This window comes from Silurus meridionalis, chromosome 25, assembly GCF_014805685.1.
Source record: "Silurus meridionalis isolate SWU-2019-XX chromosome 25, ASM1480568v1, whole genome shotgun sequence".
Taxonomy (NCBI): Eukaryota; Metazoa; Chordata; class Actinopteri; order Siluriformes; family Siluridae; genus Silurus; species Silurus meridionalis.
Genome location: NC_060908.1, coordinates 57116 through 80941, shown reverse-complemented (window position 1 = coordinate 80941; position 23826 = coordinate 57116). Strand labels below are relative to the sequence as shown.

The window sequence follows — 23826 nt, the reverse complement described above, 5'->3', positions numbered from 1 at the left end:
CCCACAGCAATATTTAATGCCCACACCCTAATACAATAATAAGAAACTGAAATGCTTTATTTACATTAAATCTAAATTTCTAAATGTTTATCAAACCAGATGTAAACTTCCTGTTTTTTTTTTTTTTTGTTTCTTGAGTAATACTGTAGTGTTGTAATCAGTGGTGTATAGAGATAAAGGGCAGGGCCAGGTAGTGGTGTATAGAGATGAAGGGCGGGGCCAGGTAGTGGTGTATAGAGATGAAGGGTGGGTTCAGGTAGTGGTGTATAGAGATGAAGGGTGGGTACAGGTAGTGGTGTAGAGAGATAAAGAGCGGGGCCAGGTAGTGGTGTATAGACATGAAGGGTGGGTACAGGTAGTGGTGTATAGAGATGAAGAGGGGCCAGGTAGTGGTGTATAGAGATGAAGAGGGGCCAGGTAGTGGTGTATAGAGATGAAGGGTGGGTACAGGTAGTGGTGTATAGAGATGAAGGGTGGGTACAGGTAGTGGTGTATAGAGATGAAGGGTGGGTACAGGTAGTGGTGTATAGAGATGAAGAGGGGCCAGGTAGTGGTGTATAGAGATGAAGGGTGGGTACAGGTAGTGGTGTATAGAGATGAAGGGGGGCCAGGTAGTGGTGTATAGAGATGACAGGCGGGGCCAGGTAGTGGTGTATAGAGATGAAGGGTGGGGCCAGGTAGTGGTGTATAGAGATGAAGGGTGGGTACAGGTAGTGGTGTATAGAGATGAAGGGGGCAGGTAGTGGTGTATAGAGATGAAGGGGGCAGGTAGTGGTGTATAGAGATGAAGGCGGGGCCAGGTAGTGGTGTATAGAGATGAAGGGCCAGGTAGTGGTGTATAGAGATGACAGGCAGGGCCAGGTAGTGGTGTATAGAGATGAAGGCGGGGCCAGGTAGTGGTGTATAGAGATGAAGGGGGCAGGTAGTGGTGTATAGAGATGAAGGGCGGGGCCAGGTAGTGGTGTATAGAGATGACGGGCGGGGCCAGGTAGTGGTGTATAGAGATGAAGGGCGGGGCCAGGTAGAGGGGTATAGAGATGAAGAGGGGCCAGGTAGTGGGGTATAGAGATGAAGGGCGGGGCCAGGTAGTGGGGTATAGAGATGAAGGCGGGGCCAGGTAGTGGTGTATAGAGATGAAGGCGGGGCCAGGTAGTGGTGTATAGAGATGAAGGGTGGGTACAGGTAGTGGTGTATAGAGATGAAGGGCGGGGCCAGGCAGTAGTGTATAGAGATGAAGGGCGGGGCCAGGTAGTGGTGTATAGAGATGAAGGGCGGGGCCAGGTAGTGGTGTATAGAGATAAAGAGCGGGGCCAGGTAGTGGTGTGTAGAGATGAAGGGCGGGGCCAGGTAGTGGTGTGGACCAGAACTGTCTACTCGGTGGTCCATCTGAGTTTCATGTTTAGGGATGTTATTAAGAGCAGTGTAAAACACACTGCTGAAGATCGTTTCTACTCCTGCTGTGATTAAGACACGGTCATGGGCCACGTCACAAATCACAAACACTCACCATTGTTCAGCACTCACTGTGGAACAGCTCCGACTCTGTGATGTGGTTCAGCAGTTCACCATTAAACACACCACATTAATCTCTTAAGTTGTGTACACCTTGTTACATGCTGTTTTACTCCACTATACCCCCCCTCACTCTCCCTCACACACACACACACACACACACACGACATTTAGAAGCCACACACCAAACAAATGTAGTTAACAAGGACTTTATATGTAACTGCTACATGAACTGATGCGTGTGCATGTGTGCGCGTGTGATATCACAATAGATATATATAAACACACTCTCTCACTGTTAAACAAACACATTTACTCTTACCACCAGTGTTTATTAATTCACACACACACACACACACACACACACACACACACACACACACACACACAGATGTGAATAGTAATGGCGTGTGTCTTGCTATTGTCCTGTATCCTCACACACATTTGACTCCACACACTGACAGTTAAACTCCATTTCCCATGATGCCCTGCTCAAAGGCCTTGGCTCTGTAAACTCTCCGTTTCCACCTCAATGGACACAACGTGGTGACCAGGAATCATCGCTAACCCCAAAACACGTGGCTCAGCCTGAGAGAACGAGTCTGAAAGAGAAAGAGAGAGAGAGAGAGAGAGAGAGAGAGGAGTTAGTAAGGGTTAGTGGTGGGGGGGTGTTGAGATGTTTGGGGTTGTTGGGGAGGATAAGCTGAAGTTCTAATGTTAAGATGTTGATCTGATCAGAAGGTTGTGAGTTTAAATCCCAGTAGAACAGAACTGCTTCTGCTCTGGGTCCAGACAATCCACTGCTCACTGTTATACAGGAGATCTGCTCGGTATATCAACATCTGCCAAATGACAAACTCAAGGGTGTGTGTACGTGTGTGTGTGTGTGTGTGTGTGTATATACCGGTGGTTCGGAGGAACTCCTGAGCAGAACCCAGGATGACATTACAGTCTCGATCTGTGCAGAGGAAAAGGCCGAGCAGCGTTCTCCCGTCCGTCATACGGATCTTCATGCTCTTATTCAGCAGATTATCCAGCTTCCGTCTCGCACACACATAAACACACTGCTCTGACTGGCTCACACACACACACACACACACACGCACACACACGCGCACACACACACACACACACACACGCACACAGAGACAAGGGGTTTACTGATGTAAGTAACAGCCCAGAGTGTAAATAGTAAACAGTAAACGTGTGATATGTGACAGCACTGAGTTCTGGATTGTGATGGTAAGAAGGTGGTAATTAGGTCTTTAGAACAGCTGGTCTGACAAATGTGCAGGTTCATATTGATGCAATATAATTTCACAGCGACTTGCGTCACAAACACACACACACAAAATTTAATCGCTGGTGAAGTTAGAGGGGAAATGGAAGATATTTGGAAGATATATTCAGGACAGAGAAGTTTACTTAGAATAAAATAGAAAGAGAGAGAGAGAGAGAGAGAGAGATAGAGAGAGAGAGAGAGAGAGAGAGAGAGAGGGAGGATAGAGAGAGAGAGAGATAGAGAGAGAGAGAGAGAGAGAGAGAGAGAGAGAGAGAGAGAGAGAGAGATAGAGAGAGAGAGAGAGAGAGAGGGGAGGGATAGAGAGAGAGAGAGAGAGAGAGAGAGGAGAGAGAGAGAGAGAATGGGGAGTGAATGAGTTTGTAGCTGACAGAAGGATGTCACTCTGCTCCTGAATGTAAAAACACATAAAATAGAATAAAATGTAACATCATAACCATCATCATCACCACCACCGTCACCATCATCAGAATCACTATCAACACCACCACAATCGCCATCAACACCACCACCACCATCATTACCACCAAGATCATCGCAATCACCGTCAAAACAACACCACCACCGTCATCACTACCACCATCATTAACACCACCACCATCATCACCACCACCGTCATCACTAACATAAACACCACCACCATCACAATCATCACCATCAACATCATCGGAATCACCATCAGCCTCGGCATCACCACCATCATCAACACGACCACCACCGTCAATACTACCATCAACACTACCACCATCATGGCAATCACCAACATCACCACCTAAAAGTGCTTTAAGTCTCAATCAATGAATAAATCTACACTGATACAGTAGATTAAAATTTAAGATAAATCAGACAATCAGCCTTTAATATCATCATCCTCATCACCACCATCACTATCACAATCACCACTATCACTATTATCACCACTGTCATCATCATCCTCATCACCACCAATATCACAATAATGACCACCGTCACAATCACCACCATCACCACTATCACAATCATCACCACCGTCACTATCACAATTACCACCACTATCACAATCACCAGCATCACTATCACAATCATCACTACTATCACTATTATCACCACCGTCATTATCATCATCCTCATCACCACCAATATCACAATCATGACCACCATCACAATCACCACCACCGTCACTATTACAATCACCACCATCACCACTACCACAATCATCACCACCATCATCACCACCATCACTATCACAATCACCACCATCCTATCACAATCATCACCACTATCACTATTACCACATCATTATCATCATCCTCATCACCACCAATATCACAATCATCACCACTGTCACTATCACAATCACCACCATCACTATCACAATCACCACTATCACCATCATCACCACCGCCATTATCATCATTCTCATCACCACCAATATCACAATCACCACCATCACTATCACAATCATCACCACTATCACTATTACCACATCATTATCATCATCCTCATCACCACCAATATCACAATCATCACCACCGTCACTATCACAATCACCACCATCACTATCACCACCATCACTATCACAATCATCACCACTATCACTATTATCACCACCGTCATTATCATCATCCTCATCACCACCAATATCACAATCATGACCACCATCACAATCACCACCACTGTCACTATTACAATCACCACCATCACTATCACAATCATCACCACTATCACTATCATCACCACCGTCATTATCATCATCTTCATCACCACCAATATCACAATCATGACCACCATCGCAATCACCACCACCGTCACTATTACAATCACCACCATCACCACTACCACAATCATCACCATCATCACCACCATCACTATCACAATCACCACCATCCTATCACAATCATCACCACTATCACTATTACCACATCATTATCATCATCCTCATCACCACCAATATCACAATCATCACCACTGTCACTATCACAATCACCACCATCACTATCACAATCACCACTATCACTATCATCACCACCGTCATTATCATCATTCTCATCACCACCAATATCACAATCACCACCATCACTATCACAATCATCACCACTATCACTATTACCACATCATTATCATCATCCTCATCACCACCAATATCACAATCATCACCACCGTCACTATCACAATCACCACCATCACTATCACAATCACCACTATCACTATCATCACCACTATCACTATTATCACCACCGTCATTATCATCATCCTCATCACCACCAATATCACAATCATGACCACCATCACAATCACCACCACTGTCACTATTACAATCACCACCATCACTATCACAATCATCACCACTATCACTATTATCACCACCGTCATTATCATCATCTTCATCACCACCAATATCACAATCACCACCAATATCACAATCACCACCATCACTATCACAATCACCGTCACAATCATCACCACCATCACAATCACCGCCACGTCACTATCACAATCCCCACCATCACTATCACAATCATCACCACTATCACTATTATAACCACATCATTATCATCCTCCTCATCACCACCACCGTCACTATCACAATCACCACCATCACTATCACCACCATCACTATCACCACTATCACAATTATCACCACTATCACTATTATCACCACTGTCATTATCATCATCCTTATCACCACCACCATCACTATTATCAGCACCGTCAGTATCATCACCACCATCACTATCACATCACTATCATCATCATCATCATCATCACTATCAGTGTGTGTGTGTGTGTGTGTGTGTGATGAGAAGATTGGATCATTTTTGTGACTCGGTTCTTTGAATCTCGTTTATCAAAATGAATGAATCTTTTTTGAGTCATTTAGTTCATTTCATTTTATATATATAAACTGCACAGCGTCTATGGGAGTCACGTGATAAAAGAATGAACGATTCGGAGGAGGAGAGTTGAGAGATGAACTGCTCAACTGTTTACATGACCTACGGAGTTTTGCGATGCTTTGCGCATGCGCGTCCGGTAGAAATAGAACGAAACACTCTTTAAGACGACTCGTTCTTCTGAGTCACATTAAAGACTCGTTTAAAATAAACGAATCCTTGATAACCGATTCATTTCCTAGTGTGTGTAAAACACAAAAATAAACACTGGCTTCTGATGTAGTGTGAATGGACTCCTGATTTCTGCTCTGTTTCAGGAGAGAATTTAAAGCGGAGTGTAAACTCACCCTGAACATCAGGTTTCTACTGAATCATTTATAATACAGTCAGACTCCAGGTTATTTATAAAGTTATTCTACATTATCATTCAATTCGCTGTACAGAAATAAATATATTTATAGATTCTGTAAGTAATAATAATAAATAAGATGCTAATGCAAAAAGATTACTGGTAGCATGGTTAGACAAAGAACTATTTTTATGTAAATATTTGAGAGGCGTGTGTGTGTGTGTGTGTGTGTGTGTACCTCAGTCTGCATGTCGGTTCCGTTCTCCTCCATCTGAATTCCACTAAATATTCCACATTAACACTTTAAAACAGAACCCCACATCACAAACCTGTCTCGCTGCTAACGCTTCGCACAGCGCATGCGCACCACACCGTACTAAAACGCATGTGCGGAAATGGCACGTGGTCGCGCGAGGTTGCCAGAGCCACGGTTTTGCAGTTTCTCTTGATTTACACGGGTGAGCGTGTACTTAATGTTTATTAAACAGAGTTGTGATTATTTACACTCGGGACTGATTTAAACACAACTTACAGAGTTTCATCACAAAAATGCAATATTTCATTACATTTCATTCATAAACAGAACAGAACTTTCCATCTGGTTGAGATTGTTGTGATTAATGGAGATGGTTGTGGTGATGGTGTTGTTGTTGTGATTGATGAAGATGGTTGTGGTGATGGTTGTGGTGATGGTGTGTTTGTTGTGATTAATGGAGATGGTTGTGGTGATGGTGTTTTGTTGCTGTGTTTGTTGTGATTAATGGAGATGGTTGTGGTGATGGTGTTTGTTGTTGTGATTGATGGAGATGGTTGTGGTGATGGTGTGTTTGTTGTTGTGATTAATGGAGATGGTTGTGGTGATGGTGTGTTTGTTGTTGTGATTGATGGAGATGGTTGTGGTGATGGTGTGTTTGTTGTTGTGATTGATGGAGATGGTTGTGGTGATGGTTTGTTGCTGTGTTTGTTGTGATTAATGGAGATGGTTGTGGTGATGGTGTGTTTGTTGTTGTGATTGATGGAGATGGTTGTGGTGATGGTGTGTTGTTGTGATTAATGGAGATGGTTGTGGTGATGGTGTGTTTGTTGTTGTGATTAATGGAGATGGTTGTGGTGATGGTGTGTTTGTTGTTGTGATTGATGGAGATGGTTGTGGTGATGGTGTGTTTGTTGTGATTGATGGAGATGGTTGTGGTGATGGTGTTTGTTGTTGTGATTGATGGAGATGGTTGTGGTGATGGTGTGTGTGTTGTTGTGATTGATGGAGATGGTTGTGGTGATGGGGTGTGTGTTGTTGTGACTGATGGAGATGGTTGTGGTGATGGTGTGTTGTTGTGACTGATGGAGATGGTTGTGGTGATGGTGTGTGTTGTTGTGATTGATGGAGATGGTTGTGGTGATGGTGTTTTGCTGTGATTGATGGAGATGGTTGTGGTGATGGTGTGTTTGTTGTGATTGATGGAGATGGTTGTGGTGATGGTGTGTTTGCTGCTGTGATTGATGGAGATGGTTGTGGTGATGGTGTTTGTTGTTGTGATTGATGGAGATGGTTGTGGTGATGGTGTGTTTGCTGCTGTGATTGATGGAGATGGTTGTGGTGATGGTGTTTGTTGTTGTGATTGATGGAGATGGTTGTGGTGATGGTGACGATTGTGATGATGGTCATGGGGCCTCATTTGCGAGATTCTCGAGCGCTGCTCCATGAAAGCGCAGGACGTTCCATCCCTCCTCCATGGTGAGATTCTCCGCTCCTTTACTCATGTACAAATCCAGTGATGCTTTATTCCAATCCAACACTGAAAACTGCAAACGCACACACTGCTGTTCTACACACACCTATAACACACACACACACACACACACACACACACTGCTGTCACCTGAACACAATTACACAAGGAATTTAAATGCCACAAACTGATTTAAACTCACTTGAGCTACAGACGCCATCAGAGCTTTCCCAACACCTTTACCTGTGAGGAGAAACATAGCTGAAACACTGTTTTTACACACACACACACACACACACCTCTGAATTCAGGCATGACGTACAGATCTTCCATGTAAATGCTCCTCCCTTTCCATGTGCTGTAGGTGTAAAAAAACAGCACATAGCCAATTGTGGTGTGTCCTACACACACACACACACACACACACACACACACACACACACACACACTCTAAGTGATTCTGATGTAAACAAGAATAAGTAAGCTGAGTTGTGAGACTTTGTGCAAATTCTATAATTAATCACAAACTTTCTCTGAAGTACAGAACACACTTACAGTACACAGATAAGAGTGTGTGTGTGTGTGTGTGATCTCTTTCACACCTTCATCAGATTTCAGCTCCTCGGGCACCTCAGCTATCAGACATCGATAAAATGGGTTTGGACCGAAACCGTCTCTCAGTAGCTCTGTAACACACACACACACACACACACACACACACACACACACACACACACACACACCGTTTAGACTCTGGACCTGAATCTTTCGGTTTCTACCATTAGTCGCTACAGCGAATCTCCGTCTATGAACCTCAGCAGCTCTTCTCACTAATTCATTCTGAAGTGAACTTTACCTTCGTGTGAGATCTTCACCTGATCAGCCATCTTCTCATACACTGCCAACTCCTGCAGATACAGTTAATCAGCATTAACACACACACTTTGCACATTGCACCCTATACTTACACACACCATGATCATTCTCTGAATGTCTCTGCAGTCCTCCTCTCGCGCTGCTCGGATTCGGAAGTTCATGTTGAACAGATTTCACTCCAAAGCGCTGTAACTGGAGCGGAAGTGCAGCTTTCAAGTGTTTAATGTCCCACACTGGCAACCCGCAATACGGCGATCATGTGCACTGCATGCGCAGCCGCTCCTCTGACGCCCTCTGCCGGTTAACCTCGGCACAGCTCCTAACGCTACTAGAGTGTCCAATGTGAATGTGCTGTGATTGTCTCAAACTATACAAATTATAATTTTCCCAACATTAGATTAGATTAGATTAAACTTTGTCATTGCATGTTACAGTACCAGGACATCGAAATGCAGTTATCTAAAGCAGATGTGCATTGGTTGCAGTGTAAAATATTTACATGTACAGGTTGATAAGGCTGATATATATATATATATATATATATATATATGATAGATATGAATAAATATTGATAAATGAATAAATGGATATAATATAAATAATCAGAACACAGAAAAGGGGATTATATACAATGAGTACAATGTTCATCAAATCATATTCTTTATGCTAAATGAGTTTTTATTGAATTTATTGCTTTATTGAGGTTTGATAAGGCGAGTGATAACCTGTTATCACCTCTAATACAGCATGTCTCCTAAACACGTCACATCACACACGTCACTCCTTCCTACTGTTTGTGTAATATGTCACTATCTGTGTGTGTATAAATAAAAAAAGAATAATACAACTAGTTTTATTAGGTTCAGCATTACATGACTTAATTATAACCCAGAAGTGAATAAAGAAGTGTGAACACACACACACAACACGCAACATCCCACACATCATACACACAACACGCAACATCCCACACATCATACACACAACACGCAACATCCCACACATCAGACACACAACACGCAACATCCCACATCAGACACACACACACACACACACACACACACACACACACACACACACACACGATGTTGCGTGTTGTGTATGATGTATGCGATGTTACATGTTGTGTGTATCAGACATCATCAATAAGGCTGCTGGAGATTCCTGCTCGACTGCACACACACACACAACACGCAACATCCCACATCAGACACACAACACGCAACATCGTGTGTGTGTGTGTGTGTGTGTGTGTGTTCACACTTCTTTATTCACTTCTGGGTTATAATTAACAGTCGTGTAATGCTGAACCTAATAAAACTAGTTGTATTATTCTTTTTTTATGTGTGCGATGTTGCGTGTTTTGTGTCTGATGTGTGCGATGTTGCGTGTTGTGTGTATGATGTGTGCGATGTTGCGTGTTGTGTGTATGATGTGTGCGATGTTGCGTGTTGTGTGTATGATGTGCGATATTGCGTATTGTGTGTATGATGTGTGCGATGTGTGTCTGATGTGTGCAATGTTGCGTGTTGTGTATGATGTGTGCGATATTGCGTGTTGTGTGTATGATGTATGCGATATTGCGTGTTGTGTGTCTGATGTATGCGATGTTGCGTGTTGTGTGTCGGATGTGTGCGATGTTGCGTGTTGTGTGTATGATGCGTGCGATGTTACATGTTGTGTATGATGCGTGCGATGTTGCGTGTCTGATGTGTGCGATGTTGCGTGTTGTGTGTCTGATGTGCGATGTTACATGTGTGTCTGATGTATGCGATGTGTGTCTGATGTGCGATGTTGCGTGTCTGATGTGTATGCGATGTTGCATGTTGTGTGTGTCTGATGTGTGCGATGTTGCGTGTTGTGTGTCTGATGTGTGCGATGTTACATGTTGTGTCTGATGTGTATGCGATATTGCGTGTTGTGTATGTATGATGTATGCGATATTGCGTGTTGTGTGTATGATGTGTGCGATATTACATGTTGTGTGTGCGATATTGCGTGTTGTGTGTATGATTTATGCGATATTGCGTGTTGTGTGTATGATGTGCGATGTTACATGTTGTGTGCGATATTGCGTGTTGTGTGTATGATGTTGCGATGTTACATGTTGTGTATGATGTATGCGATATTGCGTGTTGTGTGTATGATGTATGCGATATTGCGTATTGTGTGTATGATGTATGCGATGTTGCGTGTCTGATGTGTGCGATATTACATGTTGTGTGTGCGATGTTGCGTGTTGTGTGTATGATTTGTGCGATGTTGCGTGTTGTGTGTATGATGTGCGAGTTACATGTTGTGTGTATGTGTGCGATGTTGCGTGTTGTGTGTATGATGTGTGCGATGTTACATGTTGTGTGCGATGTTGCGTGTTGTGTGTATGATTTGTGCAATGTTGCGTGTTGTGTGTATGATGTGCGGCGTTACATGTTGTGTATGATGTGCGATGTTGCGTGTTGTGTGTATGATGTGTGCGATGTTGCGTGTTGTGTGTACGATGTGCGAGTTACATGTTGTGTCTGTTGTGTGCGATGTTGCGTGTTGTGTGATGTGTGCGATGTTACATGTTGTGTGCGATGTTACATGTTGTGTGTCTGATGTGTGCGATGTTACATGTTGTGTGTCTGATGTGTGCGATGTTGCGTGTTGTGTGTATGATGTGCGATGTTACATGTTGTGTGTATGATGTGCAATGTTACATGTTGTGTGTATGATGTGCGATGTTACATGTTGTGTGTATCAGACATCATCAATAAGGCTGCTGGAGATTCCTGCTCGACTGCACACACACATGCAGATCATGATGCAGGTTCCAGCCGTGATGATCAGACCGATGATGATGTAGACGAGGGTGATGGTCCAGAAGGCGAAGAGGTAGAGTGTCTTCGCGGTATTCCGGGGTGTGTGTGTCGTAACTTGGCTCATAGATGGAATAAACCCACACGTTACCTGCAACACAGGTGCACGCGCACACACACACACACACACACACACACACACACACACACACACACACACACAGTCAGCACCTACTTACCCCCCATACACACTTCAGATTGTTGGTAGTGTGTGTGTGTGTGTGTGTGTGTGTGTGTGTGTGTGTGTGTGTGTGTGTTCACCTGCAATAAACCAGCAAAAAAGAAAGATTGTGACGATGGAGTTCCAGGTAGTACATAAGGTGTTGATGGCTCCGCCCCCTTGCTCCTCCTCCTGAGCACAAGGGAGACACGACAAGACGACTAAGACAAGCGCAAACACACCTGAGACGAGCAGGTAGACGGGGACCAGGGGCTGTCGGGGACATTCCTTCAGGTACAGCACACCTGAGTGTGGAATATGTGTGTGTGTGTGTGTGTGTGTGTGTGTGTGTGTGTGTGTGTGTGAGAGAGAGAGATCATAACCTTAAACACACATTTAATTGGAGGAAACGGAATGAACTGAAGTAAATGTACACACCAATGACGAGCTGTGAGATGGGTAACGCCAACGCCACCAGTTTGGAGATTACTGACAACAAAACAAACAGAGAGGTCAGTGTGTGTCTGTGTGTGTGAGAGAGAGTGAGACAGGTGTGGAAAGAGTGAGAAGACAGGTGTGAGAGAGTGAGACAGGTGTGAAGTGTGAGAAGACAGGTGTGGAGAGAGAGAGACAGGTGTGAGAGAGAGTGAGACAGGTGTGGAGAGTGAGACAGGTGTGAAGTGTGAGAAGACAGGTGTGAGAGTGAGAAGACAGGTGTGGAGAGTGAGAAGACAGGTGTGGAGAGAGTGAGACAGGTGTGAAGTGTGAGAAGACAGGTGTGGAGAGTGAGAAGACAGGTGTGGAGAGAGTGAGACAGGTGTGAAGTGTGAGAAGACAGGTGTGAGAGTGAGAAGACAGGTGTGAAGAGAGTGAGAAGACAGGTGTGGAGAGTGAAAAGACAGGTGTGGAGAGTGAGACAGGTGTGGAAAGAGTGAGAAGACAGGTGTGGAGAATGAGAAGACAGGTGTGGAGAGTGAGACAGGTGTGGAGAGAGAGAGACAGGTGTGGAGAGTGAGACAGGTGTGGAGAGTGAGACAGGTGTGAAGTGTGAGAAGACAGGTGTGGAGAGAGTGAGAAGACAGGTGTGAGAGAGTGAGAAGACAGGTGTGGAGAGTGAGAAGACAGGTGTGGAGAGTGAAAAGACAGGTGTGGAGAGGTGAGAAGACAGGTGTGGAGAGTGAGAAGACAGGTGTGGAGAGAGAGACAGGTGTGAGAGTGAGAAGACAGGTGTGGAGTGTGAGAAGACAGGTGTGGAGAATGAGAAGACAGGTGTGAAGTGTGAGAAGACAGGTGTGGAGAGAGAGACAGGTGTGAGAGAGTGAGAAGACAGGTGTGGAGAGAGTGAGAGAGAGTGAGACAGGTGTGGAGAGTGAGAAGACAGGCGTGGAGAGAGTGAGACAGGTGTGAGTGTGAGAAGACAGGTGTGGAGTGTGAGAAGACAGGTGGAGAGAGTGAGACAGGTGTGGAGAGAGAGACAGGTGTGGAGAGTGAAAAGACAGGTGTGGAGAGTGAGACAGGTGTGAAGTGTGAGAAGACAGGTGTGGAGAGTGAGAAGACAGGCGTGGAGAGTGAGAAGACAGGTGTGGAGTGAGAAGACAGGTGTGAGTGTGAGAAGACAGGTGTGGAGAGTGAGAAGACAGGTGTGGAGAGAGAGAAGACAGGTGTGGAGAGTGAGAAGACAGGTGTGAAGAGAGTGAGAAGACAGGTGTGAAGTGTGAAGACAGGTGTGGAGAGTGAAAAGACAGGTGTGGAGTGTGAGAAGACAGGTGTGGAGAATGAGAAGACAGGTGTGGAGTGTGAGAAGACAGGTGTGAGAGAGAGTGAGAGAGAGTGAGAGACAGGTGTGGAGAGTGAAAAGACACGTGTGGAGAGTGAGACAGGTGTGAAGTGTGAGAAGACAGGTGTGGAGAGTGAGAAGACAGGCGTGGAGAGAGTGAGACAGGTGTAGAGTGTGAGAAGACAAGTGTGGAGTGTGAGAAGACAGGTGTGGAGAGAGTGAGAAGACAGGTGTGGAGAGTGAGACAGGTGTGTGGAGAGTGAGACATGTGTGGAGAGTGAGACGCACTCAGGACTGGGAGACTCGGTTTAGGAGTTTGTCTTATATTCCGCAGCAGAGACCGATCCTCCATCACACACTTATCCTGCACACACACACACACACACACACACACACACACACACACACACACACACATCATTAATAAACAAGCTTCAGTTAGTTCAGAATGCAGCAGTCAGAGTTCTCACAAGGTGGAGAAAATATCACCATATAACCCCGATCTTCTCATCCCTACACTGGCTTCCTGTTAAGTTCCAAATCCACTACAATCTACTGCTTCTTACCTACAAAACACTAAATGTTTTATCTCCATGTATCTCTCCAGTCTTCTAACACGCTACAATCCGTCACGCTCCCTGAGATCTCAAAACTCTGGACTTCTAGTAGTTCCTAGAATAGCAAAGTCCACTAAAGGTGGTAGAACATTCTCACATTTAGCTCCTAAACTCTGGAATAGTCTTCCTGACAGTGTTCGGGGCTCAGACACACTCTCCCAGTTTAAGTGCAGATTAAAGACGTATGTTTTTAGCGAGTTCTACACATAACACACATCACATCATAACCTTGTGCTCCAGAACATCTGATCACATCACATTATCAACTTGTGCTGTTAATATCATGAACAGCAGCTACGCTAATTCCTCTCCACTGCTTCTCTTTCTCTCCCCATCCCGAGGCATCCTGAGGTTGCTCCAGCTCCAGTCACGTCCCACCTCATGAAGATTGTGGACCTTTAAAGAAGTAGATGCCCACAAACATCCCGAACCATCTAGAGACATTGTGTTTATGGTTCCATCATCTCATCTAACTGTAGAAGATTGTAGGAAGAACATCAGTCATAATCACACACTCCAGTGCTCATGTTAGTTCTCACTCTCCAGTGTTCTGTAGTGTTTAAAGACTATAATCACACTCTTGATGTCACCCAAATGAGGATGAGGTTCTGCTTTTGAGTCTGGTTCCTCTCAAGGTTTCTTCCTCATAACATCTAAGGGAGTTTTTCCTTCACCACAGTCTCCATGGTGCTCATCAGATAAATACACATCATTCACCTTCACTGTTAAATTCTGTAAATGTTGAGACAATGTCTGTTGTGAAAAGTGTAATAGAAATAAACTTGACTTGACAAACACACACTGTTACACAAGCTACACACACACACACACACACACACACTGTTACACACTGTTACACAAGCTACACACCCACCCACACACACACAAAACCTACAGAGTTTTGCCTGAACGTGTGATGAAACCGCGGAACAGAACTGCAACACCTACTGATCTAAACTACATCCCCCTCTCTCTCTCTCTCTCTCTCTCTCTCTCTCTCTCTCTCTCTCTCTCTCCCCATGCAGTCACGTGATAAAATGTCCCATAGACGACATTTAATGATTGAAGGTTTAAAGGAATGAAGTCACTCAAAAAAGATCTGTTCATTTTGCTGAACGAGATTCAAAAACCCGAATCACTAAAATGATCAGATCTTCACATCATGTGTCCGCAGTATGATCACATGTTCAGGCAAAACTAGAATACTGCTGTGTGTGTGTGTGTGCGCGCGCGCAGGGTGAACAGAATTGTATCGCTAGAGTTTGTAAGGAACGCGCTATCTACATATACATATACATATCTACATGAACACATCGCAGTGTTTTTAAGTTTAACTTACCAAAACGCAGACAGAAGGAGTGTGTGTGTGTGTGTGTGTGTGTGTTTCCCAACAGGAGAAAAAGCGAAACTGGAGGACTGGAATAACTGAACGCGCTCTGACTGTCTGTGCGCGTGCGCGAGTGTTTTTAAGGCGTTTCCCCAAACAGGTTTTTGGAATCAAAAGTGTGTATTTGTTTGACCTTTGATCGGTTTTATTTTATATTGAATATCATTTTCAGCCACCGATTGATTCTGCACAGAGTGTGTGAGTTCAGTGCACGCGCATGTGTTTGCGTGTGTGAATATATAAACAATATTCAGTTCAGGATGTGGAGTTACATTTTCAGGATTTCAGTACGGTTCTCACGCGCACACACACACACACACACACACACTTTCATATTACATTAACGTGATTTTCAGAGCAAAGTATAAAAGCTCCTCAACAGTGCCTACAGTGACGTCACCAAGTTTGAATTCTACAGGAAATAAACGACGTGATCACGTGACTGGATTAAAAACTCATTTATTGCAGGATAAAAAAAACAAATCCAATCTGACATTTTAATGAAACATTAACCACAAACCCTGTGAGAGAAACAACATACACTGTCTGGTTTCATGTGTGTGTTCAGCATGTCAGGGGTTTGTGTGTCTGTGCGCACAATTGCATGTTTAGTTTGTCACGCGTGTGTGTATGTTGGGCCAATGCTGTGTGTGTTTAGCATTTGACGTGTGTGTGTGTGTGTGTGTGTGTGTATGTATGTTTGGCCCATGCTGTGTGTGTTCAGCATGTCAGGTGTGTGTGTGTGTGTTCGCCCATGCTGTGTGTGTGTGTTCAGCATGTCAGGTGTGTGGGTGTGTGTGTTCGGCCCATGCTGCGTGTGTGTGTATGTTTGGCCCATGCTGTGTGTGTGTGTTCAGCATGTCAGGTGTGTGGGTGTGTGTGTGTATATGTTCGCCCATGCTTCGTGTGTGTGTTCAGCATGTCAGGTGTGTGTGTGTGTGTGTGTGTGTGTGTGTGTGTATGTTCGGCCCATGCTCTGTGTGTGTGTTCAGCATGTCAGGTGTGTGCGTGTGTGTATGTTCGGCCCATGCTGTGTGTGTGTTCAGCCAGTCATGTGTGTGTCTGTGTGTTCAGGTTTGGTCTCAGTGCTAATGGGTGATGTGTTGCTCTTCTCCAGAGATGATGATGATGAAGGCAAAGACACGACTATGTATTTCTGTACAGGTCGCGACCCCGAAACTGACCCTGTGACCCCTGACTCCAGCTTAACAAGCGGCTGCAGAGGGGCGGAGCCACTTGGCACTGTGCTGGTGACAGGAGAGCTGGACTGGGAGGAGCTTAGAGTAATCACCTTTGGAAAAAACACACATATACACACACACACCAAATAAAGACTATGTAACTCAACACATTATTGTTTAAAGGCAGAGTATATGAACAGTGGGTTAGATGCGCCACATTACCTGCTGTGTGGAGGCGGGGCCTGCGCTGGTTGCCATGACAATATATTTTGTGGCCGGGGGCGATGGCTGTGTGGGCGTGGCCGGCCGAGTGGACATGAGGGTGAGAGAGCTCGGCACTTTAATTATGCTGGGAGTTCGAGACCCACTCACACTACTCTGAGACACAGACAGGGATGGTCTAGACTGCACACACACAGACAGAGTGAGAGAGCCAGACACAGTGACAACATTACACAGATAATGTAAATGTGCTCAAATCTGAACAGAATGTGTGTAAGTCTAAGTGTGTGTATGCGAGTGTGTGTAAGTGTGACTGTGAGTGTGTGTGAGAGTGTGTGTGAGTGTATGTGTGAGTGTGTGTGTCAATGTGTGTGAGAATGTAAGTAAATGTGTGTGAGTAAGTGTGTGAATGTGAGTGTGTGTGAGTGTGTGTGAGAATGTGTGTGGGTGAATGCGAGTGTGTGCGTGAGTGAGTGAATATGTGAGTATGTATGTGAGAGTAAATGTGTGTGAGTGAGTGTGAGTGAGTGTGAATTTGTGTGTGAGTAAGTGTGTGAATGTGAGTGAGTCTGTGTGAGAATGTGTGTGGGTGAATGTGTGTGAGAAAATGTGTGTGAGTGAGTGTGTGAATGTGTGTGAGTATGTGTGAGTGTGTGTGTGAATGTGTGTGTGTGAGAATGTGAGTGAGTGTGTGTGTGAATATGTGTCTGAGTATGTGAGTGTGAGTATGTGTGAATGTGAGTGAGTGTGTGTGAACGTGTGTGAATGTGAGTGTGTGTGTGTGTGAACGTGTGTGAATGTGAGTGTGTGTGTGTGTGTGTGAATGTGAGTGTGTGTGAATATGTGTCTGAGTATGTGCGTGAGCGAGTGTGAGTAAGCGTGAGTGTGAATATGTGTGAGTGTGCGTGAGTGAGTGTGTGTTTTGGGTGAGTGTCCGTGAGTGAGTGTGAATATGTGTCTGAGTATGTGAGTGTGTGTGTGAATGTGAGTGAGTGTGTGTGTGAGAATGTGTGTGAGTGAGTGTAAGTGAGCGTGAGTGTGTGTGCGTGAGTGTGAATGTGTGTCTGAGTATGTGTGTGTGTGAGTATGTGTAAATGTGAGTGAGTGTGTGTGTGTGTGTGTGTGAGTGAGTGTAAGTGAGCGTGAATGTGTGTCTGAGTATGTGTGTGTGTGAGTATGTGTGTGAGAGTGTGTGTGTGTGTGTGTGAGTGTGTATACCTGTGTGATGGTCAGGGTGGTTCTGTTCACACTCTGGCTCTGTAGGACGTTCTGTGTTCGAGCTTTTATTACATGTGAACACAGCATCGGACCCAAATACCCGTAATCATTTCTGTACTGATCCACTACATCAGGAGCTGAGCGCAGCTTACAGAGCACACTCGCACAGTGCTTCTACACACACACACACACACACACCATTAACAGATCATGTGATTTGAGACAGAGCACACACTACACCATACTAATGAAATTAGGTGTATATATATAAAAAAAAAACCACACACACACACACACACACACACACACGAATCTGCAGTGGTATTTTCTTACCAGTAATAAACTCTGCACGTGATCAGCCCCGATTTTATCGATATTAGACACAACTGGTCCATCAATTACTGCTTTAATCCGAGAGCCTTCCACTGACAAACGAGGGATTATCAACGTCTTTATCACCTACACACACACACACACACACACACACACACACACACACACACACAGTCATCATAAACACACACACACAGTCAGCATAAACACAGCAGGAGGTCTGTAACACTGTTGGCAGTGATGAACTCACATCAGGACCGAGTTCTGAAAGACCAGCAATACAACCATAACGAGTCGTCCACTGGGTCTTATCATCTAACCATGCCTGTGTAAGAGAGAGAGAGAGAGAGAGAGAGAGAGAGCAATATTATTGAAATTTAAGAAACACTTGAATGAAACACTTCATTGGGTCTTGCACTCGTATATATAAACACACACGCACCTTGGTGAAGGTCTTGGTAATGCGAGATTGGATATTGTTGGTGGTGGTGCTGAAGGTTTTGCAGCTCTGAGCCATGAGACGAGCTGCAAAGTCCCTGAGAGCCCAGTGATTATCCACATCTGGCCTCAGACACAGCTGTTTACTCACTATACATGTCATTACTGCGGGGAGGAGCTCGTGCAGCTACACACACACACACACACACACACACACACACACACACACACACACAGGTCATTTAATTATCTAATTGTATTAATTTTATTCATGGTTTATTATTGAACATGTTCGACTACAGTTTATTTCACTCACAATTAATTGTATTATCAATACATTAACAGTTGAATTACACTACAGAAGTACAGATTGTGTAACCCTAACCCTGCTTCCTCTCTAAATCATTACACTTATTTATATACACATCATTTTTTTTTTATTTCTCTTTTACAGTGAAGAGTGAGATCAGGGCAGAAACAAACTTTAGTGACCTACATATTTCTCCAGGTAGAGGGTGGGGTTATCCATCAACGCCTTCATCATCCTCATCAGGTAAATCAACAACGCCAGATTATTCTGAACCACATTCACACGCACCTGAGAGAGAGAGAAATATATATATATGTGTGTGTGTGTGTGTGTTAGTAGGGGGTGTGTTTTAAATAGTGATTTAAATTTTTCTTTGTGTAGGTTATATGCTGTGTGCGTAGACTCTCTCTGTCTCACACACACATTATAATACATATAAATAACACACTCACCCCCTCCGAGATGAAGGTGCTGAAACGGGGCAGCATCTGGTACAGACCAGGATCTGTGGCTATACTCTGCAGCGCCTCCTACAGGACACACACACACACACACACACACACACACACACACACACACACACACACACACACACACACACACACACAGTACACAATGCATTTTGAAACACTGGTCCTGTAATAAACTGTAATAATGCTGTAATCACAGTGCTGTGTTTCATCAGTACACACACTGACAGACCTATACACATCCTGTACTTGGAGAAGGAAGATTAAAATGAAATACTGAAAGATGCAGCAGTGTTATAATGGTGTGTAACTGCTCTGTAGAGAATTTCAGCAAAATAAAAAACTCTAAATGTGTAAATAATAAACATGATCCTTATAGTTATAATTTTCTATGTAATGTGACTCAGCTCACAGTATATGTAAACACACACACACACACACACACACACACATGGACGTACAGCTCTCTTGGCTTCACAGGACCCCACACAGGCCTCGGTGATCTCTTTATAGTAGAGCTGCTGTTCCACAGAGAGCTCATGTGTACTGCGGGGCTTCAGACGCAATTTCTCCTTTCCTGAAAATACACACAATAATCACAATAATAAACCACACCCCCAGCAGTACATTATAATAATAAACCACACCCCTCCATCGGTACGTCATAATAACAAACCACACCCCCACTGGTACATTATAATAATAAACCACACACCCCACTGGAACATTATAATAATAAACCACACCTCCAGCAGTACATTATAATAATAAACCACACTCCTCCATCGGGACATCATAATAATAAACCACACCCCCACTGGTTACATTATAATAATAAACCACACACCCCACTGGAACATTATAATAATAAACCACACCTCCAGCAGTACATTATAATAATAAACCACACCTCCATCGGGACATCATAATAATAAACCACACCCCCACTGGTTACATTATAATAATAAACCACACACCCCACTGGTACATTATAATAATAAACCACACCTTTATCTTTTTTTTTTTTTTTTTTTTTTTTTTTAAACATGAGCGTTTGGGTAATGGTTGTACTGTACCCATACACTTGACACTGACCTTTGACCTCTGCTGAGGAGGTGCCCTGAGCTTTACTCTGGATGGAGCCTTCTTCCTCCTGACCAGGTTTAACTGCCTTCAAGGGCTCAGACGACTCTGACTTCTGCTGTTCTTTAGATACTAAGAGACAGATAGAAAGATAGAACATTTAAACTATGCATGTATATGTGTGTGTGTGTGTGTGTGTGTGTGTGTGTGAGAGAAAGAGAGAGAGAGAGAGAGAGAGAGAGAGAGAGAGAGAGAGAGAGAGGGAGAGAGATTCTCTTACCTGGAGGTGGGTTCTCTGGGATTGCAGGCTGAACACCATCAATACTCAACCAATGAGCTATATACACACACACACACACACACACACACACACACACACACACACACACACACACACAGTTTAAATGGTCTATCGTTCTATTTTTCTCTTAGTATCTAAAGAACAGCAGAAGTCAGAGTCGTCGGACACACAGTCGTATTGAACACACACAATATATTGCATAAGAGAACACACAGGCAAGTAAAGTGTTTGTGATCAGAGCTGCAACAACTTATCGATAAAATCTATAATAATTGATAATGAATTTTGTTTTCAACAGATGAGGTTATTGATCAGTTGTGCTGTTAAAGTTTCGGTTTAGCATGATGGCAAGAAAACACAGCCACTTGGGAAAATGGTGGACAGTACAGGGTCAACCGGGAGCAGGAAAAAGTGTGTCCCAAGTCATCCAAGAGATCAGAGCATTTTATATTATACACAACAAAGAAAGATGTACCTGGAAGTGATGAAAAGTGGAGTTTGTTTAGGATGAGGTGCCACAGTGATGCAGGAGTACACCTTCATAAATTATTACCCTAAATTAGGGTTATATGTAGTTATAATAAGCAGAAATCTAATAAAAAAAAAAAAATTGTTTCTTTTCTGATTAAACAATCATCAATGAAAATTGTTTGTTGCAGCCCTAGTTGCAGTGTGTGTGTGTGTGTGTGTGTGTGTGTGTGTGTGTTACCCTTGAGTGAAACATCAAGGGGTACACGAGGTAGGGGTGTGTTGATGATGTCACTCAGGTCCACTTCCTTCTCCTCATAAAAGTGAAGCTCACGTCCTCCACCACTCGCAAAACGGAACGGAATAAAATCCTGAGTCTGAAACCCATAAAGAGGCTGCACGTGCACAGAAACACACACACACACACACACACACACACTTTAAACTTTCAAAATAAAACTGCAGTAATTAAGCAGATAACAGAGTCAAGTTTCAGTTTGAAAATGGCAACTTTAATTTTAGTGTTCTAGATCAGCGGTCCCCAACCTTTTTTACGCCACGGACTGGTTTAATGTGGGACAGTATTTTCACGAACCGGCCTTTAAGGTGTGGTGGATAAATACAACAAAATAAAATGATACAACCAGCATTAAAACTGATATTTTCTAAATCTAATAATAAACGTGAATCCACTGTGTTGTTTTATGTTCATTTTGCTCTCTTGACCTGCATCAAGAGCGAGTCATAGACAGATGTGGAGGAGAAAATATGTGTGTATGTGGGTACATAGGTGTGTATGCTTGTGTGTGTGTGTGTGTGTGTGTGTGTGTGTGTGTGTGTGTGTCTCACCTCCACATTCTTCAGTTTGAGAGCATGATCAATGTCACTTGTTGTCAGTTTGCGTCGTTTGCCATGGTGCATAAATTTCATCGCATCCTATCCCCACACACACACACACACACACACACACACACACACACACAGTCAGCACTATCAGGCTATACGTGTTTGTTTTTCTGCAAATATGGAAACATGAACACTGTGAAACAGGCTTGTGGTGTAAGTGTAAGTGTGCATGCATAAAGAGAGAGTCAAAGACAGATGTGGTGGAGAGAATATGTGTGTACATAGATGTGTATGTGTGTGTGTGTGTACCTGAGTGATCTCTTTAATCCTGTAGCTGATCTCCTCACTGAGGGCCACGCAGCTCTCCTCCTGCAGCTGGGACACACCCACACACTCAGCCATCACCTTCATGGATTCGGTGGAGAACAGAACCGAACACGCCTTCTGCCTGCGCTCCTCTGCCATCTCTCTCTCACACACACACACACACTGGGATACAACACACACAGAGTTAACAGCAGCATTTCGCATAATAGTGGTTATAAAGTGTGTGTGTTATAAACAATGTCACGTCTGACAAACAAATATTTGATCTAAATAAATAAATAAATATCAAATTATCAAATTTAATAATCATCAGTAATTAGGGTTAGTGATATTTTGCTGCCGTGGTGATGAAGATCTGGCACACACACACACACACACACACACACACACACACACACACTTTCTACTTCTATACACTATAAAACACAGCTAAATAAAGTACAGAGGTTTATTTACAGTATCGTTCCCCCTCAGTAGCCTGTAGAAGTGTTTGTTATATTATTATATTATATGATATGGAGTGGATCAGTGATTAGCCGCTGCTTGTTGCTAAGCGCTCTGTTCTTACCTTTTCACCACAAAGCTGATATTCTAACAGCACGGATTGAAAGCTCTATACAACACTAACATGAAACACACACATTGGCCCCAGTGCGAACGACTTGTTTTTTCTGGGGTTTAAAATCCACTGTACAAAAGCATTCGCTATATTTTATATTTGTTTTAGTCCCCAGAGCTCCGAGCCGTTTTTCTGAAAATCCGCCATTTTGAGTTCAAGCTGCAGGTCCTGACAGAACACACAAAACCTTCACACAACAACGAAATAAAAACCGAAGAAGAAATCACTTACTGAGCTCTTAATTTTAAATTAATATTTTAATAAATATTAATACGCTAATTTAAACCCGGAATGTAAGATAAAAAACACTACAGATTAAATACTAGCACATTCCAATTGGTATGTTTTTATCCACCTTCCAGGACCGATTCGATTCCACTCTCGCGCACATTGATACAGTCAGAGGCGCAAAAAAAAAAAAGAAACAAATAAAACCCGGTTTATTATTAAAACCGATAAAAGTGTAAACACAATTGTTTATTTAAATCGGACGCAATTCCTGAAAACAACCCAGAAAACTCAAATTAAACAAACACATAAATAAGAGTGGCAGTGCTGATGGCTGCAGTAAACA

At 43.6% G+C, this 23826-nt stretch overlaps 4 protein-coding genes and 1 long non-coding RNA gene across 11 annotated transcripts; 1 reads left to right on the top strand and 4 right to left on the bottom strand.

Annotated features, from left to right (window-relative positions):
• Positions 1 to 1705: 1705 nt before the first annotated feature.
• Positions 1706 to 6430, bottom strand: naa38 (N-alpha-acetyltransferase 38, NatC auxiliary subunit). Its single transcript, XM_046839675.1, has 3 exons — positions 6273 to 6430; positions 2417 to 2585; positions 1706 to 2114 (listed from the first exon to the last, which is right to left on the bottom strand). Exons 1-3 carry the CDS (start codon positions 6303 to 6305, stop codon positions 2005 to 2007), a joined length of 312 nt encoding a protein of 103 aa, XP_046695631.1. The 5' UTR covers positions 6306 to 6430; the 3' UTR covers positions 1706 to 2004.
• Positions 6431 to 7389: 959 nt separating this feature from the next.
• sat2b (spermidine/spermine N1-acetyltransferase family member 2b) lies at positions 7390 to 9560 on the bottom strand. Of its 5 annotated transcripts, none has more exons than XM_046839670.1 (6): positions 8730 to 9560; positions 8618 to 8669; positions 8364 to 8447; positions 8084 to 8119; positions 7964 to 8004; positions 7390 to 7867 (listed from the first exon to the last, which is right to left on the bottom strand). In XM_046839670.1, the coding sequence occupies exons 1-6, from the start codon at positions 8796 to 8798 to the stop codon at positions 7694 to 7696; spliced, it is 456 nt and encodes a 151-aa protein (XP_046695626.1). In that variant the 5' UTR covers positions 8799 to 9560; the 3' UTR covers positions 7390 to 7693. The 5 variants fall into 5 exon arrangements, with proteins under 5 accessions (XP_046695626.1, XP_046695627.1, XP_046695624.1 ...); XM_046839668.1 differs by having other exon boundaries at positions 7393 to 7867; positions 8061 to 8162; XM_046839669.1 differs by having other exon boundaries at positions 7395 to 7867; positions 8061 to 8162; positions 8736 to 9560.
• A 1692-nt stretch (positions 9561 to 11252) lies between these two features.
• On the bottom strand, positions 11253 to 14969 carry LOC124379358 (transmembrane protein 272-like). Its single transcript, XM_046839673.1, has 5 exons — positions 14945 to 14969; positions 13721 to 13796; positions 12094 to 12144; positions 11757 to 11960; positions 11253 to 11586 (listed from the first exon to the last, which is right to left on the bottom strand). The coding sequence occupies exons 2-5, from the start codon at positions 13782 to 13784 to the stop codon at positions 11387 to 11389; spliced, it is 519 nt and encodes a 172-aa protein (XP_046695629.1). The 5' UTR covers positions 13785 to 13796; positions 14945 to 14969; the 3' UTR covers positions 11253 to 11386.
• A 105-nt stretch (positions 14970 to 15074) lies between these two features.
• LOC124379361 lies at positions 15075 to 16393 on the top strand. The gene is made up of 3 exons (XR_006924409.1): positions 15075 to 15313; positions 15444 to 16064; positions 16363 to 16393. It is a non-coding gene; the product is annotated as an uncharacterized LOC124379361 (long non-coding RNA).
• On the bottom strand, positions 16382 to 23760 carry taf6 (TAF6 RNA polymerase II, TATA box binding protein (TBP)-associated factor). 3 transcript variants are annotated; one of them, XM_046839630.1, is made up of 16 exons: positions 23202 to 23452; positions 23024 to 23032; positions 22616 to 22796; positions 22310 to 22396; positions 21702 to 21855; positions 20972 to 21028; positions 20704 to 20823; positions 20070 to 20185; positions 19591 to 19668; positions 19325 to 19426; positions 18833 to 19015; positions 18641 to 18715; positions 18391 to 18516; positions 18058 to 18231; positions 16840 to 17022; positions 16382 to 16727 (listed from the first exon to the last, which is right to left on the bottom strand). In XM_046839630.1, exons 3-16 carry the CDS (start codon positions 22769 to 22771, stop codon positions 16479 to 16481), a joined length of 1860 nt encoding a protein of 619 aa, XP_046695586.1. In that variant the 5' UTR covers positions 22772 to 22796; positions 23024 to 23032; positions 23202 to 23452; the 3' UTR covers positions 16382 to 16478. The 3 variants fall into 3 exon arrangements, with proteins under 3 accessions (XP_046695586.1, XP_046695585.1, XP_046695583.1); XM_046839629.1 differs by having other exon boundaries at positions 23028 to 23032; XM_046839627.1 differs by lacking the exons at positions 23024 to 23032; positions 23202 to 23452 and adding an exon at positions 23608 to 23760 and having other exon boundaries at positions 22616 to 22795.
• Positions 23761 to 23826: the final 66 nt, after the last annotated feature.

What these genes read in the sequence shown, in the direction of transcription:
- naa38 (XM_046839675.1), bottom strand. Translation starts at nt 6,305, where the DNA reads ATGGAGGAGAACGGAACCGACATGCAGACTGAG. An exon ending in GAACCGACATGCAGACTGAG is followed by an intron (nt 2,586 to 6,272) that starts GTACACACACAC and finishes TGTGTGAGCCAG; the next exon opens with TCAGAGCAGTGTGTTTATGT. An exon ending in GGAGTTCCTCCGAACCACCG is followed by an intron (nt 2,115 to 2,416) that starts GTATATACACAC and finishes TTTCTCTTTCAG; the next exon opens with ACTCGTTCTCTCAGGCTGAG.
- sat2b (XM_046839668.1), bottom strand. Translation starts at nt 8,798, where the DNA reads ATGAACTTCCGAATCCGAGCAGCGCGAGAGGAGGACTGCAGAGACATT. An exon ending in GGTGAAGATCTCACACGAAG is followed by an intron (nt 8,448 to 8,617) that starts GTAAAGTTCACT and finishes TGTGTGTTACAG; the next exon opens with AGCTACTGAGAGACGGTTTC. An exon ending in CGTCATGCCTGAATTCAGAG is followed by an intron (nt 8,005 to 8,060) that starts GTGTGTGTGTGT and finishes TTCTCCTCACAG; the next exon opens with GTAAAGGTGTTGGGAAAGCT.
- LOC124379358 (XM_046839673.1), bottom strand. Translation starts at nt 13,784, where the DNA reads ATGGAGGATCGGTCTCTGCTGCGGAATATAAGACAAACTCCTAAACCG. An exon ending in ACCGAGTCTCCCAGTCCTGA is followed by an intron (nt 12,145 to 13,720) that starts GTGCGTCTCACT and finishes TTTTGTTGTCAG; the next exon opens with TAATCTCCAAACTGGTGGCG. An exon ending in CATCTCACAGCTCGTCATTG is followed by an intron (nt 11,961 to 12,093) that starts GTGTGTACATTT and finishes TTCCACACTCAG; the next exon opens with GTGTGCTGTACCTGAAGGAA.
- taf6 (XM_046839627.1), bottom strand. Translation starts at nt 23,643, where the DNA reads ATGTGCGCGAGAGTGGAATCGAATCGGTCCTGGAAG. An exon ending in TCAAACTGAAGAATGTGGAG is followed by an intron (nt 21,856 to 22,309) that starts GTGAGACACACA and finishes GTGCACGTGCAG; the next exon opens with CCTCTTTATGGGTTTCAGAC. An exon ending in ACGTGCAGAGTTTATTACTG is followed by an intron (nt 18,232 to 18,390) that starts GTAAGAAAATAC and finishes GTGTGTGTGTAG; the next exon opens with AAGCACTGTGCGAGTGTGCT.